The sequence below is a fragment of the Schistocerca nitens genome, chromosome 6 (genome assembly GCF_023898315.1).
Source record: "Schistocerca nitens isolate TAMUIC-IGC-003100 chromosome 6, iqSchNite1.1, whole genome shotgun sequence".
Taxonomy (NCBI): Eukaryota; Metazoa; Arthropoda; class Insecta; order Orthoptera; family Acrididae; genus Schistocerca; species Schistocerca nitens.
Window position 1 is genome coordinate 308,980,816 of NC_064619.1, and position 14,127 is coordinate 308,994,942.

Consider the following 14,127-nt stretch of genomic DNA (forward strand, 5'->3'; position numbering starts at 1 on the left):
ATTTTTTGTAGCAAGTCAGACGCTCACTCCTGTCCTCCAATGTCAAAATTTTCTATTCCAGCGATATCCAGCCAGCCGGGATGGCCGAGCGGTTCTAGGCGCTTCTGTTTGAAATGGCGCGACCGCTACTATCGCAGGTTCGAATCCTGCCTAGGGCATGGATGTGTGTGATGTCTTTAGGTTAGTTAGGTTTAAGTAGTTCTAAGTTCTAGGGGACTGATGACCTCAGAAGTTAAGTCCCATAGTGCTCAGTGCCATTTGAACTAGCGCTATCCATTACCCTTAAAAATACTGCTGCTGGGAAGCCTTTCACTTAAACACTACTTTTTCGAGCCATAGGCTACTGTCAGTTTAGGCCTAGACCGCACGCTGAACGCCACACAAATCAGCCAGGGGCCAAACGACAACTGTGACTATCACGAAAAAAGAAAGATCAGTTCTCTGAATAAAAACTCGTATCCAGCAAGATAGCCTAATTCCTGAGGGAGGTAGGAAAAGAGTCCCGCCACAGTATCGCTCTCCATCCGAACAAGTCAGAGTACCTCTTCGCCACGGATATTGAATCTGGAGCCGTGCGTAGATGCAGGGCATGCGCGTGGCACACATTCGGGACAAGGAGGATTGCGTAGCGCTGCATGAGCTCGGCGTGTCTCGGTAGTGATCCGCGGAGTAGCTGGGAGCGCAGCATATCGGCGTGGGTGGGGCCCCGCGCACGCGCAGTGCCCAGGCGAGTGCAACCAGCGGCCCCCTCCTTCCCCCCACCCCTCGGCAGCTCGTGGCGCTCGCCCCCTCCGCTCCCCGCCCCGCCCCCCGCCTGCCCGGCGCTGATCTGTAATTCACGGCAACCGGCGTCCCGCGCCCAGCAGCCGGGTCCCGGGCTAGCTGCCTGCCGCCCACGCGCGGCACCGCCTGCTGCTATCTGCCGCGAGCGCCGGGAAGCCGGCCACACCACGTCACCAGCCGCGCCGCGAGGGGTGTGGCCGCCGCCGCCGCCGCCGCCGCCGCCGCCGCCCCGTCACTCTGCCATTAATATTTATTTCCGCGTTCATGCTTCTGGGTCGTCTGGCGAAGTACCAACGGCAGTGTCGCACGCTACCCGTATTTCACTTTCTTTCCCCGGAAATACAGTAGCTCCATGGTCGGTAGCTTGTTTCTTGATAGTGCAGTGGCGTGCCTGCTCTTTGTTTCTATGTGTCAGAGCGCTCACGAAATAAGGTCTCACCAAGCTGTTTGCGACCCACGACAATCGTATGATTCCGTCAGCTCACAAGGGGAAGGCCTCAGACACGGCCAACCGCTTCGGCTCAGATTAGGCAGGTCGCTTGTGTACAACCTAAAACGAAGGAATCTAAGATATTTTGGGTCAACATCCCCGCGTTTTCGAGAAAATCACCCCTAAAGGTTCCGAGGAGCAATCGACTCAAAATTGGAGGGATCGATAGATAATTGTAAATAGAGCATTTTTCATCATCAGTAATGGGTCCGCAAACGCATACTTTTCCAGAAATCGAGGTAAGAAACTCTTACAACTGCCGTTCTGTAACCACATGGTAAACGCTTCTCATCGACAGCATCGATATCGCCGGCACGGTAGCTCAGCCTGTTCAGTCACAGGGTTAGCTGCCGTCTGTAATAAAAAAATTGAGTTAATCTATCAACAACGAACTTAAACGGATGTCTTACGACGTCCGCCCCGAGCAGATGCAACGAACGAAAGCGAACAACATGAGATTAAAAAGATAGCGCAACGGCCAAGGTAAGTGGCTGGGAATCGGAGAACCCGTGCTCGAATCTCGAAGAAACCTAGCGGATGTTTTTCTTTTCGTTTGTATTTTTCTGTATCTCAATTGATAGGGATAGGAGGGTTAATAAGGTAAGTAAATCAATAAGGAATGATAATAATAAGGTAGGCAAACAAATTTCTCAAACCTCTTGGGATAGTCAACAACTAAAATGTTACTACAGGCCACTTTACAATGGCTCTTCCAGTCACTTTTACGTGTCCTCACTTTTCTTCGAACAACTAGTTGGATGGTACTTGTCATACAAACATTCGAAACAAATTTACTCGCGGCACCAAGAACATGTAATGAATGCAATCTTTCGACAGCTACACTGCTTCAGAAGAGTCGGCGAAAGCGTTTACCATGTGATTACAGAAGCGGCAGTTGTAGAAGTTTCTTTCCTCGATTTCTGGAAAACTTCGCGTTTGCGGACCCCATATCTGATGATGAAAAATGCTCTACTTACAATTATATATCGATCCCTCCAATTTTGAGTCGATTGCTCGTCATAACCTTTAGAGGCGATTTTCTTAAAATTGCGGGGGTGTTGATCCAAAATATCTAAGAGTCCTTCGTTTTAGGTTGTACACAAGAGACCTGCCAAATTTGAGCCGAATCGGTTGGCCATGTCTGAGGCCTTCCCCTTGTCAGAGGCATGGCGCCTCCAGATATTCATAGTGGAGGAGCAGCCAACACGGAGAGAACAAATCAGGTTCACCAGGAATCTTACCCATTACATCGGCACTTTCCAGCAGCCCCAAGGCCTAGACCCAGAAAAAGTTTCCACAAGTCCCCTTCTGTCTTACATACAACAGCAGCTACAGCAAGTAAATAACTGTAGAATAGGGATACTGAATGAAACGTCCGTACTTTTATAGTTTTAAATGATGTCGGTATTTGGAATAAGTGTATTTGTTGGGATAAGGGCATTTGTGGGAATGAAGAGAAAACATTTTTTAAAATGAAGCGAACGACGTAAAATAATACTCGTGAGTTTATGATACATATTTGTACGTATATACTGGGTGATCAAAAAGTCAGTATAAATTTGAAAACTGAATGAATCACGGAATAATGTAGGTAGAGAGGTACAAATTGACACGGAATTACATGGGGCTTTATTAGAACCAAAAGAATACAAAAGTTCAAAAATGTCCGACAGATGGCACTTCATCTGATCAGAATAGCAATAATTAGCATAACAAAATAAGACAAAGCAAAGATGATGTTCTTTACAGGAAATGCTCAATATGTCCACCATCATTCCTCAACAATAGCTGTTGTCGAGGAATAATGTTGAACAACACTGTAAAGCATGCCCGGAGTTATGGTGAGGCATTGGCGTCGGATGTTGTCTTTCAGCATCCCTAGAGATGTCGGTCGATCATGATACACTTGTGACTCAGGTAACCCCAAAGCCAGTAATCGTACGGACTGAGGTCTGGGGACCTGGGAGGCCAAGCATGACGAAAGTGGCAGCTGAGCACACTATCATCACCAAACGACGCGCGCAAGAGATCTTTCACGCGGCTAGGAATATGGGGTGAAGCGCCATCCTGCATAAACGTCGCACGTTCCAGCAGGTGTTTATCAGCCATTCTGGGGATCATGCGATTCTGTAACATATCGGCGTACCTCTCATCCGTCACGGTAGCAGTTACTGACGTTTTGCTGTCCAGCGCCATCCGTCGGACATTTTGTGAACTTTTATATATATATATATATATATATATATATATATATATATATATATATATATATATATATATAACCCCATGTCATTCCAAGCATGTGTGTCAAATTTTACCTCTCTATCTACATTATTCCGTGGTTTATTAAGTTTCCAAATTTATACTGACTTTTTGATCACCCGGTACATTTTCATGTGTCTAAAAATGTGTTCTGCATTCGTAATGTTTGTCTCAGCTTGTATGACGGCCGAGATCAGGAACTGTCAGTAGGGCCACATAAACTATAACTTTAACCCGACGAATATTTCCAGTTACAGTAAGCACGTTAGGCCATAGTACCAACAGGTAAATCACAGTTCAAGACATGTTAGTCGTTTCGGAAAGTATACTCGCTTAGAAAAGTCAGCTTGTACGACAGACAGAGATAATGGACAATTGCAGTGGTCACAGTTATCATCTGTGACAATGCTCTATAAAAATTGTGCAGTTAATGTGTGCTTTAAAACAAATAAAATGGTATTTCGATAAGATAAAACGAAAAGGGAGTCGTGGTTAATAAGTTAGCTTCGTAAAATATAGGTTTGAAGCTGCGTATCCATGATGTCCTTTTGCCTGAGTTAAAATTCTCTCTTATGTTAAAATTTGCACGTATAGTACATTTTCGAGCAAACTCGGTACAAAATGTAAGAAGCTGGTTAACAAATCTTTCTAACGATTCATTCATCACGTACAATTCGTATGTGTTGAGGAGAAAAGGATGCTGACCTGAGAAGTAATACGAGTATATATGATTTCTCGACTTGAGAATAATGGTACCCCATCTGGGCGTGAACGAAATCGGATCGTACGTAGGTCATGCAGCCGTCTTCGATTTGGAGTTGGGCGATCCAGGAGTAATCACCAGGACAGGCTTCATTGTGGATACCGCGAACTGTGACTGCGGAGTAGCCCACAGCATGAAATTCCTCCTGGAGTGTCAACTGTGACCTGCATCTAGCACATAAGACCTTTTGCTTATAACTCCAAGCGCATCTGAAGTTGCAAGATGTTGGTCAACAGTAGTGTATCATGATAATTTTTTGTTTCATATCTTTAAATGGTAATTAGCATGTATTATGTTTGTCTCTCTTTCGAATAAATAATATGTGGCAGCGGAGCACAAACATAATCTTGTCGTGAGCGCTGGGCGATTCCCGCCTCAGTTGACTGTTTTCTGCCGACCTGAACACTTCATACCTTCTCGACTTACAGTCTAAATAGCAAGGCGCGACAGTATTCACGCACCAAAGCTGAAGAGAAAGTTCTTTCTAATGATGCATGTGTTGTTATACGCAATTCCATTACATTTTTTCCGGAAGAGGCAAACAAGGAAACAGTAATGTCAATAAAGAGACTAAAGAAGCTGGGATGGGGGGGGGGGGGCAGGGACATAGGTACAAGTACTTTCCAATACTTCACTATTTCAGAAAGATGTGAAAGAAGAAGAAGAAGAAAATTTTATTTTGAGGATATATTGCAAAACGTGTTGTCAGGATACTAGCATATTATTTCCACATGACAATTTTTCTTATTTCACATTGTTATTATCGCTGCAAGTGGTGTTGTCTGCTACACTGCAGTTTTATCTCTCTTTTGTTTTCCGACATTTCCATCTGGCAGCTAGTGTCGATTTTGTTTTGTTTTGGTTGATTCTTTGATTATGGAACTATTTCTTCTTTGGTAGTCCACTGGGAACCTGCAGACTTTGATTGTCTATATTTGACGATTTTTACTCATACTGACGTAATGTGTTAAAAAAGGTTTGCAGAGACGCCAACTGAAGTAAGTTTGTAAGTTGTACGAGGTGCAACGCTGCACAAAGCCGTCAACCGGCGAAGTGCACACCTACTACCACGCGGTGTTCTGTCGAAATGCAGCCCCCACCACTACCATTGTCTCTATGCCTACCGTGACGTCTTCAAAGCTATGTGCCAACTTATTAAGTGCACATACTACCTTTCGCGTCGATGTGGTGTCATCGCGCCTATGTGACGCCCTGACAGTAACAGACAAAAGACTCTCGTTGCTTCCACAGCACTGGATATTAGGGGCGTCAGGTGTGACGAACTCGTTCTGCGTTAAAGAAAATTACTTTTCCTTTAATCTGTTGTATTTATTGTTTCAATTTATTTACAACTGATTTATTTGTAAATCACATCGAGAACAGTGCGTTGCAGCTTGAACATGAAGCCACCATGCTACGAAATTCATTCAAATAAATTAGAACAGTAAATGAAGTTGATAGTACAAAATTATTAAGAGCATGGCCATGGTTTTCCATAGGATGCTTGATGAGGGTTTTCGTCTCATTTCAGGAGCTATATTTTCCCAGAGGAAAAATATAATTTGACAATTTAACTTTTTTCTCTCAGTTTCCAGGAAAGGACGATTTTTGGTGTTCCTCAGTGAAGGAATTTTGGTCTTTCTTAGAAGAGAAAAACGTTAGTGTTTGAAGAGATGTATTTGTTTCCAAATGAGTAGAACTTTAATTTTAAGAAACTGACTTTTAGAATACATAACAAAAAGGCAAGTGGATAAAAGAAAAATGGAAAAACCAGTTCTTAGTGGTCCGTGTCTACATCTGCCACACAAAAAACTTCAGTGCGATTCTTTGTAGCGACGAGGATGACGAGGACTGGAACCTGTTGTGCTCAGCTTAAATAAAGTTTGTGATGCCACTCTCTCCGGGGATGGCAAACTACTATAGCCACGTCATGATTAGGTTAATTAGAGATTAACAAGCCCTTAAGGCTAACAATAATATCAATTAATTTTTACTATCTCGATTAGTAAATTTTTGTGTGTCGCAGAGATAGCGTATAGAGAGTAATGATTCCCTGCTATCGAAATATTGTCCATAATTTTCGCTAATCATAAGTGCAGTTAATTCAGAAATCGACGAACTCAAAAGAAAGCAAAAAATTGGTGTGGTTTTAAAGGAGCACGAACATTAGCGCGAATTTAAATGCGAGATACTGTTAATTACACAGCTCTACAAAATAAAATTTTTTTTTCGTTGCCAGGGAAGTTTGAACGAAAATGGGATATTGTTATGATACTCATTCCGAGTATATTTGTACTTTTTCCAAATTGGCTCTGGTTTTTGAGATATAGGTTATTTGTGGAAATGAGAGTTTCATGTGGATAATATCGACTGCAGGGTCCATATATGGTGTAATGTATTTGCTACCTGTTTTTTAATTAGTGATATTGTACTATCTTTATTAAACAATTGTGCTCAGGGAGTGCATCTGTGTGGTTGAGGATTACATCATGCAAACATCACACTGTCAGCATGTGTTCAGTCCTGTTGTGCGGTGCGTGTGTTGAAGATATTGAGGGTTGTGCAGATTTGAATTCGGCGGTACTCGACATTCATTTGTTGGCCGAGGTAATCCCCGCAACAGCCGATAGGTAGCGTTCAGTGTAAACAAGAAAAATGGTGATGGTCGAAAGTCACACACATGTGCAGTGCAGCTTCAAGGAGATAGAAACTTTTCATCGTGACGTAGCAAATAAGAGGTGAGTATTCATTTCACACAAAACAATTAATGATGTTTGTTGGATGTGATTGACATGCAAATACAAGAAAGTTTTGCATAATATGTAGTACTTGTGCAATTTTGTTTTAGGAAAACATGAGTTCTTCACGCCGTCTTTGCGTGAACCATCCAGATGAGTTCTGCTACATTTGTGGTGAATACGTTCTTCAAAAGAACAGGAAGAATATCACTCCTATTGTGAAGGAAGCGTATCTGGCATATTTCGGAATTAAACTTGGAGATCAAGACAAGGCGTGGGCACCCCATAAAGTCTGTAAATGCTGTGTGGAGTGCTTACGGCAGTGGACAAAACGAAAAAGGAAAAGCTTAAACTTCGGAGTGCCTATGGTATGGCGAGAGCAGAAGAACCATACAGATGATTGCTATTTTTGCATTGTTAATGTGAAAGGTTTTAATAGGTTCAAAAAACGAAAGTGGGAATATCCCGATTTGGAGTCAGCAAGAAGACTGGTGGTGCACAGCAACGATGTTCCTGTACCAACCTTCACAACATTACCCACGCTAACATCATCAGATGACGATGTGCACGGCGAGGAATGTACAAGTAGTGGTTCGGAATACGAAGGACGTGAGACACAACCCCAGCAGTTCGACCAGAAGGAGCTCAGTGACTTGATACGAGAACTCAATCTTTCAAAGCAAGCATCAGAACTCTTAGCATCCAGGCTTAAGGAAAAGAACTGTCTTCATCCAAGTGTTAAAATAACAGCTTACCGGACGAGAGAAGAAAACCTTCTTCCATACTTCAACCAAGAAGAGGTTATAGTGTATTGCAGCAATATACCTGGACTTTTACTTGAATTGGGGCTGCCGGAATATAGACCAGAGGACTGGCGTCTCGTCATAGACAGTTCCACTAGAAGTTTAAAATGTGTTCTCCTACACAATGGCAATCGTTACGCATCTATTCCAATTGCCCACTCAACAAAACTTTGTGAAGCATATGCTAACATCAAGATGGTTCTGCAGAAAATTCAGTATATGCAGCACCAGTGGTTGATTTGTGTTGATTTGAAAATGGTGAACTTCTTGCTTGGACAACAAAGTGGATACACAAAGCACCCATGTTTTATCTGCATGTGGGATAGTAGGGCAAAGCACGAACACTGGAAGCAGAAAACATGGCCTCCAAGGGAACATATGGCTGTTGGTGAAGCAAACATCATTAATGAACCTCTGGTTAGTAGGGACAAGATTGTTCTTCCACCATTACATATTAAGTTAGGACTAATGAAGCAATTCACCAAAGCTTTAGACAGAAATGGTAATTGCTTCACATACATCTGCAATACGTTCCCTGGACTCAGTAGTGAAAAACTTAAGGCAGGAATATTTGATGGTCCTCAAATTCGCAGGCTCATCAACGATACCAATTTTACAAGTGTCATGACTGTCACTGAAGCATCGGCCTGGAACAGTTTTGTCGCTGTTGTAAAATGTTTTTTGGGCAATCATAAAGCTCCCAATTACGAGGAACTGGTCAAAAACATGCTCACTAACTTTCAAAACTTAGGAGCTAACATGAGCATAAAATTGCACTTCCTTCACAGCCACTTGGATCCATTTCCTCGTAATCTAGGTGATTTCAGTGAGGAACAAGGAGAGCGGTTCCATCAAGATATGAAAGGAGTAGAGGAAAGATATAAAGGAAGATGGGACAGGCATATGATGGCAGATTATTGCTGGAATCTGCAACGTGACTGTTCTGAAGAGACCTATAAAAGGAAAGCGTGCAGGAAGCGGTTCGTCATGGACGGAAAATGATATACTTATAGAGAAACTTTTCAATTATGTTTTATACGTGGACAGATGCCTATCAGGTTTTCATAGAAGCTATTTATAAAGATTATTTTCTTTTTTCATTGTAGTTTGTAGCGCTCGAGTTCAGTATTAGCAATTTTTTCTATTTTTTTGAATAAATCATGCATTATCTCAAAAACTAGAGCCAAACTGCATAAATGGTTGCTATATTCGTCCTCAGCACCACTAACCCATCCTAAAGCCACTCAAATATCCTTGGCAAGAAAATGAGTTACAATGAAACTCTGTCTAGAAATTTCTCAAATAATCCAACAAGACACAACATCTTCACTGACGGTGGCGATGGCAATGTTACTGACGATGATGGCACTAATGCGGAGTTACTAAAACGGTTTTTCGAAATTCCTTCACCATAGAACACAAAGTAAAGCTTTCACAACTGGAATCAAGAACGGCTGCCAACATGAGTAACTTAGTAGTTACCTCCAGTGTAACGAAATAGCTCAATTCGCTTAATACAGGCGTCTTCTAGTCCAGCTTGTGTACCAATGAGGTTCCTTTTCAGTGTATACTGATATTATAGCCCTGTACTTGAAATGGTTGAAATGGCTCTGAGCACTATGGGACTTAACATCTGAGGTCATCAGTCCCCTAGAACTTAGAGCTACTTAAACATAACGAGCCTAAGGACATCACACACATCCATGCCCGAGGCAGGATTCGAACCTTCGACCGTAGCGGTCACGCGGTTCCAGACTGAAGCGCCTAGAACCGCTCGGCCACAACAGCCGGCGCCCTGTACTTAGCATCTTATAAGCGACTAGCTCGACGAAAGATACGTACCTGCAGACTGAAAAGTTGCACAGGTCATACCAACACTGAAGAAAGGAAATAGGTGTCGATTTGCAGCAGAATTTTGGAACAAATACTTTGTTCGAAAATTGTCAATTACCTCGTAGAAAACAACCTGTTGACACATAATCAGCACAGAATCAGAAAATACCCTCCTTGAGAAACAGAACTAGCTCTTTATCCTCGTGAAGTAATGAGTCCTGTCGACAGAGAACTCAAATTGATCCCATATTTCTAGATTCGCAGAAGGTTTTTGGCACCGTTCCCCACAAGCGGCTCTTAATAAAATTGCAAGCCTATTGAGTATTGTCTGAGTTGTGCGACTGGATTCGTCATTTCCTGCCACAAGGGTCATAGTTCGCAGTAACTGACGGAAAGTCATCGAGTGAAACAGAAGTGATATCTGGCGTTCCCCAAGGAAGTGTTACGGAAGCTCTGGTATCCCCAATGTATTTAAATGATTCAGAAATCAGTTTGACCAGCCCTTGTACACTGATTGCAAATGGTTCAAATGGCTCTGAGCACTATGGGACTCAACTGCCGTGGTCATAAGTCCCCTAGAACTTAGAACTACTTAAACCTAACTAACCTAAGGACAGCACACAACACCCAGCCATCACGAGGCAGAGAAAATCCCTGACCCCGCCGGGAATCGAACCCAGGAACCCGGGCGTGGGAAGCGAGAACGCTACCGCACGACCACGAGATGCGGGCCCACTGATTGCAGATGATGCTGTCGTTGACTGTATAGTAGTCACCAAAAGACCAAAACCAATTTCAAAATGATTTAAACATGATACCCGTATGATGGAAAAAGTGGCTATTGACCCTAAATAACTAAAAGTTACCCTAAATTAAGAAAAGTTTGATGTCATCAACATGAGCATTAAAAGGAATACGATAAACTTCGGTTAGGAGATAAATCAAACAAATATAAAGGCTGTAAATTTAACTAAATACCTAGAGATAACAATTACGAACATCTTTTGTGTGGAAGGTGAACCAAAGATTGGTTTTTATTGGCTCAAATGGCTCTGAGCACTATGGGACTCAACTGCTGTGGTCATTAGTCCCCTAGAACTTAGAACTACTTAAACCTAACTAGCCTAAGGACATCACACACATCCATGCCCGAGGCAGGATTCGAACCTGCGACCGTAGCAGTCGCACGGTTCCGGACTGCGCGCCTAGAACCGCGAGACCACCGCGGCCGGCTTGGTTTTTATTGGGAGACCATTTGGAGAACGCAGCACCGCTACTTGCAGTGCAGTGTGCGACCCTTAGCAGATAGGATTGACCGAGGACGTCAGAAAAGTTCAAAGAAGGGCAGCTCGTCTTTTATTATAGCGAAATAGGGGAGGAAGTCCGACAGATACTAGGAGCGAGATGGGGTGACGATCATTAAAAAGAACGTGCTTTTGATTGTGGCGAGATTTTGTCACGAAACTACGATCTTCAACTTCCCCCTCCGAACGCGAAAATAATTTGTCGAAAAATTCAAATGGTTCTAAGCACTATTGGACTTACCATTTGAGGTCATCAGTTCCCTAGACTTAGAACTACTTAAACCTAACTACCTAAGGACATCACACACATCCATGCCCGAGGCAGGATTCGAACCTGCGACCGTAGCAGCGGCGTGGTTCCGGACTGAAGCACCTAGAACCGCTCGGCCACCGCGGCCGGCTATTTTGTTGAAGCCCACCTACTTAGGGAACTGGTCTTGGCATCACTATTTTCATCACGGTGCCCGCTGGTTGTCGTATCTTGTCGGCATCATATTGCACATGTGTACCCGTAAGTTTTGTCGCCGGGGCCGGCCGTCTTCGCTGACTCTTGTGTATCGTAGAAGGCAGGTTTGTTTCTGACAATGGATACGGTGGTAGCCGCACTCCTTATGTCTATCTTATAAGTATTATTGCTTCTACCAAGTACTGTATATGCCCCTTCATACGGCGCCTGCAATGGCTTTCCAACATTTGCCGCTCCGTATGAATACATGATTGCAGTTCCTCTAATACGGAAGTGTGTCGTCCACTATGTTCTCTACGTGTCACTGGCCGGAGTTGCCGGATGTGCGATCGTAATTTGGTGAGAAACTCTGACGTATCGGCCGTAGCATCCGTCATATTATGCATGAAATTCCCTGGTATGCGCAGTTTTTGTCCGTACTCTAGTTCAGCTGCTGCAGCCTTCAGGTCGCTCTTAAATGACTTACGGAGACCAAGGAGCATGATGGGTAATGTCTCCATTTAATTTTATGTAGGTGACACCAAAGGGCTGACATGGGTTGACGGTGCAGGTTTTCTACTATTCTTTTAGCGACCATACGATAGGCAGTAGCGCGAATGCGCTTAGTGCCGAGCAAGATAGCCAGTCCATTGAAGAAGTATGCCTCGAATTGGTGTACTGGATCTGTTGTAACGCGTATCGTAGGCCAAACCGCGCGATCCATCCGCGCAAAAACGTTTGTGTTACAGTCTCGGCTGTAATGTCTTTCATAGCGAAAGCTTCACGTCATCTTGAAAATCGATCACCGACCGTGAGGAAGTAGCTGCAGCGTTCTGACGCTGGAAGGGGGGTCACAATGTCTGTCTGCGCGTGTTCAAAACGCTGACTTGGTGGTAGAAATATGCCTAATGGTACCTTGACGCGCCGACTGATATTTTTCTGGCTCGTCACGCAGGGTCTGACGTATGTCGTACAGTCTGCATCCATTCCTGGCCAGAAGTACGTCTGTTTACTCAGAATGAGCCAAGCTGTGCACTGACGCATTTTTGTCCCAGACGCATCACAGTACAATACATCAGTTTCTGGTACAGTCAAGTGTTGTAACTTCAGCCACCGCAATAAAATAAGACGAATCAGATCTCTCACCGAAAGATTTAAGTGTTCCTGTTCGAGAGTAGAACGGTAGAGAATAGTGTGAAAGTGGTTCGATGAACCGCTCTGAGCTGCAGAGTAGTCATGCAGATGTAGAAGTTGGCAATTTACGACAAGATGGCGTTTTCCGTTTTAAGAAAGTCCTCTGTGCTAAGTCTGAACAGTTCTCCGTGCAAGAAAACACCAGAGAGGCACCAGAGAAGCGATTATCGCCGTTCTAAGAATTCAGTGTCTGGCAACCTAACACAATTAAACAATCTGCCTAAAACTGTCCAAATGAGCACGATTACATTGTGTAACGTTATACGCGTATGTAGGTGAGCGATTTGGTCGCCTGGAAGTGGTGTGAGGGGAGGTGAGATGGTTCTACCGCTGAACGCTAGCAGGTCTAGGTCTCAGAGTGCGCCGCAGCAGGTCCGGCTAAACGACAGGTGCGTGCGAGTCTAGGTATAAAAGCTTAACAGCTCGCCGGAACCCATAGCTGATCACTTTTACGGCTGCTGTATGCACGGCCTTTGTGAACGAGATGCACCAAAAATGACGGAGTGTCAGAGAATCTTCGAGATGGCCACGTTATAGTTCTTTGAGAATCGGTAGTAATTCACAGTCAAATAATATTGCAAACCTGAATATATTTGCGATCTCAGAAAAATGAGGCGCATCCAGTGACACAACAATATTTCAATATCTTTAAAGCAACAGAGCTAGTATTTCACAGGAAGCAAACATTTTCACGATGAACTTCTGAATCAACAAATTTTAAACTCTGTGAGGTGTCAGGCTTTGGGGGGCGGATGTGAAGAGCACTGCTTCTGTAGTAAAAATCGCGGCAAAGTGGCAGTCGAGAATCTGGCGTGTTTAAATCTAAGATGGGTGAGTGTCAGCCGTCTTGACAGCAGCAGAATCGTCCTAGTTTCGGCACTGACCGACAGATGGCGGTACATTAAAATGAGTACGGTCAGTTTGGCGTCGGGTCACGTGATGGGAAAACTCAACGGCCGACACGCTGGCTCATGGCGGGCTTTGACCAGGCCGCTTTTGGCATAGAGCTGAAGTGAATGTATGATGTAGAAATAAATAAAAACTGATCCCAATGTGACACAAAGGAGCTTGTAGGCTCATTTTAGAGCACAAAATTAGCCGGTTGTGCTCATATAAACGCAGAATTTTGGTAAATAAAAAATAGGAACTATAAAGATTGCGGAAGTATGGAAAAGTAGACATAAGGAAATAGGCAATGCAATAATAATATAAGTTATTATTCACTGAAAGTATTTTAAATAATGAAAAGTTCTAAATGAAGAACATATAAATTTCAATAATATGAGAATGAGATCCCGTACAGAAATTCTGATGATGAATCAGAATTCAGGGGAAAATTTCCGTCTGAATAGAAATGTTACATGCATTTTATTGAACTTATATTAAGTGTGAAAGTAAATTTTATGTGCAAACAAAATTGATTTGACTTCAGAGTGTTCAAACCGAGGGCTTTTAAGGGCGGCCATTTTCTATGGTGTGGGGCAGTCATTCAGGTGAGTTGAAAGGGGTATC

General features: G+C 43.4%; 1 protein-coding gene across 1 annotated transcript in view; it reads left to right on the plus strand.

Annotated features, from left to right (window-relative positions):
• The first annotated feature begins 635 nt into the window (after window positions 1-635).
• LOC126263340 (uncharacterized) overlaps window positions 636-14,127 on the plus strand; it is a 150,285-nt gene continuing 136,793 nt past the window's right edge. The window contains exon 1 of the mRNA XM_049960429.1: window positions 636-1,070. Within this exon, the coding sequence (XP_049816386.1) occupies window positions 636-1,070 (435 nt within the window). The remainder of the gene's footprint in view (window positions 1,071-14,127) is intronic.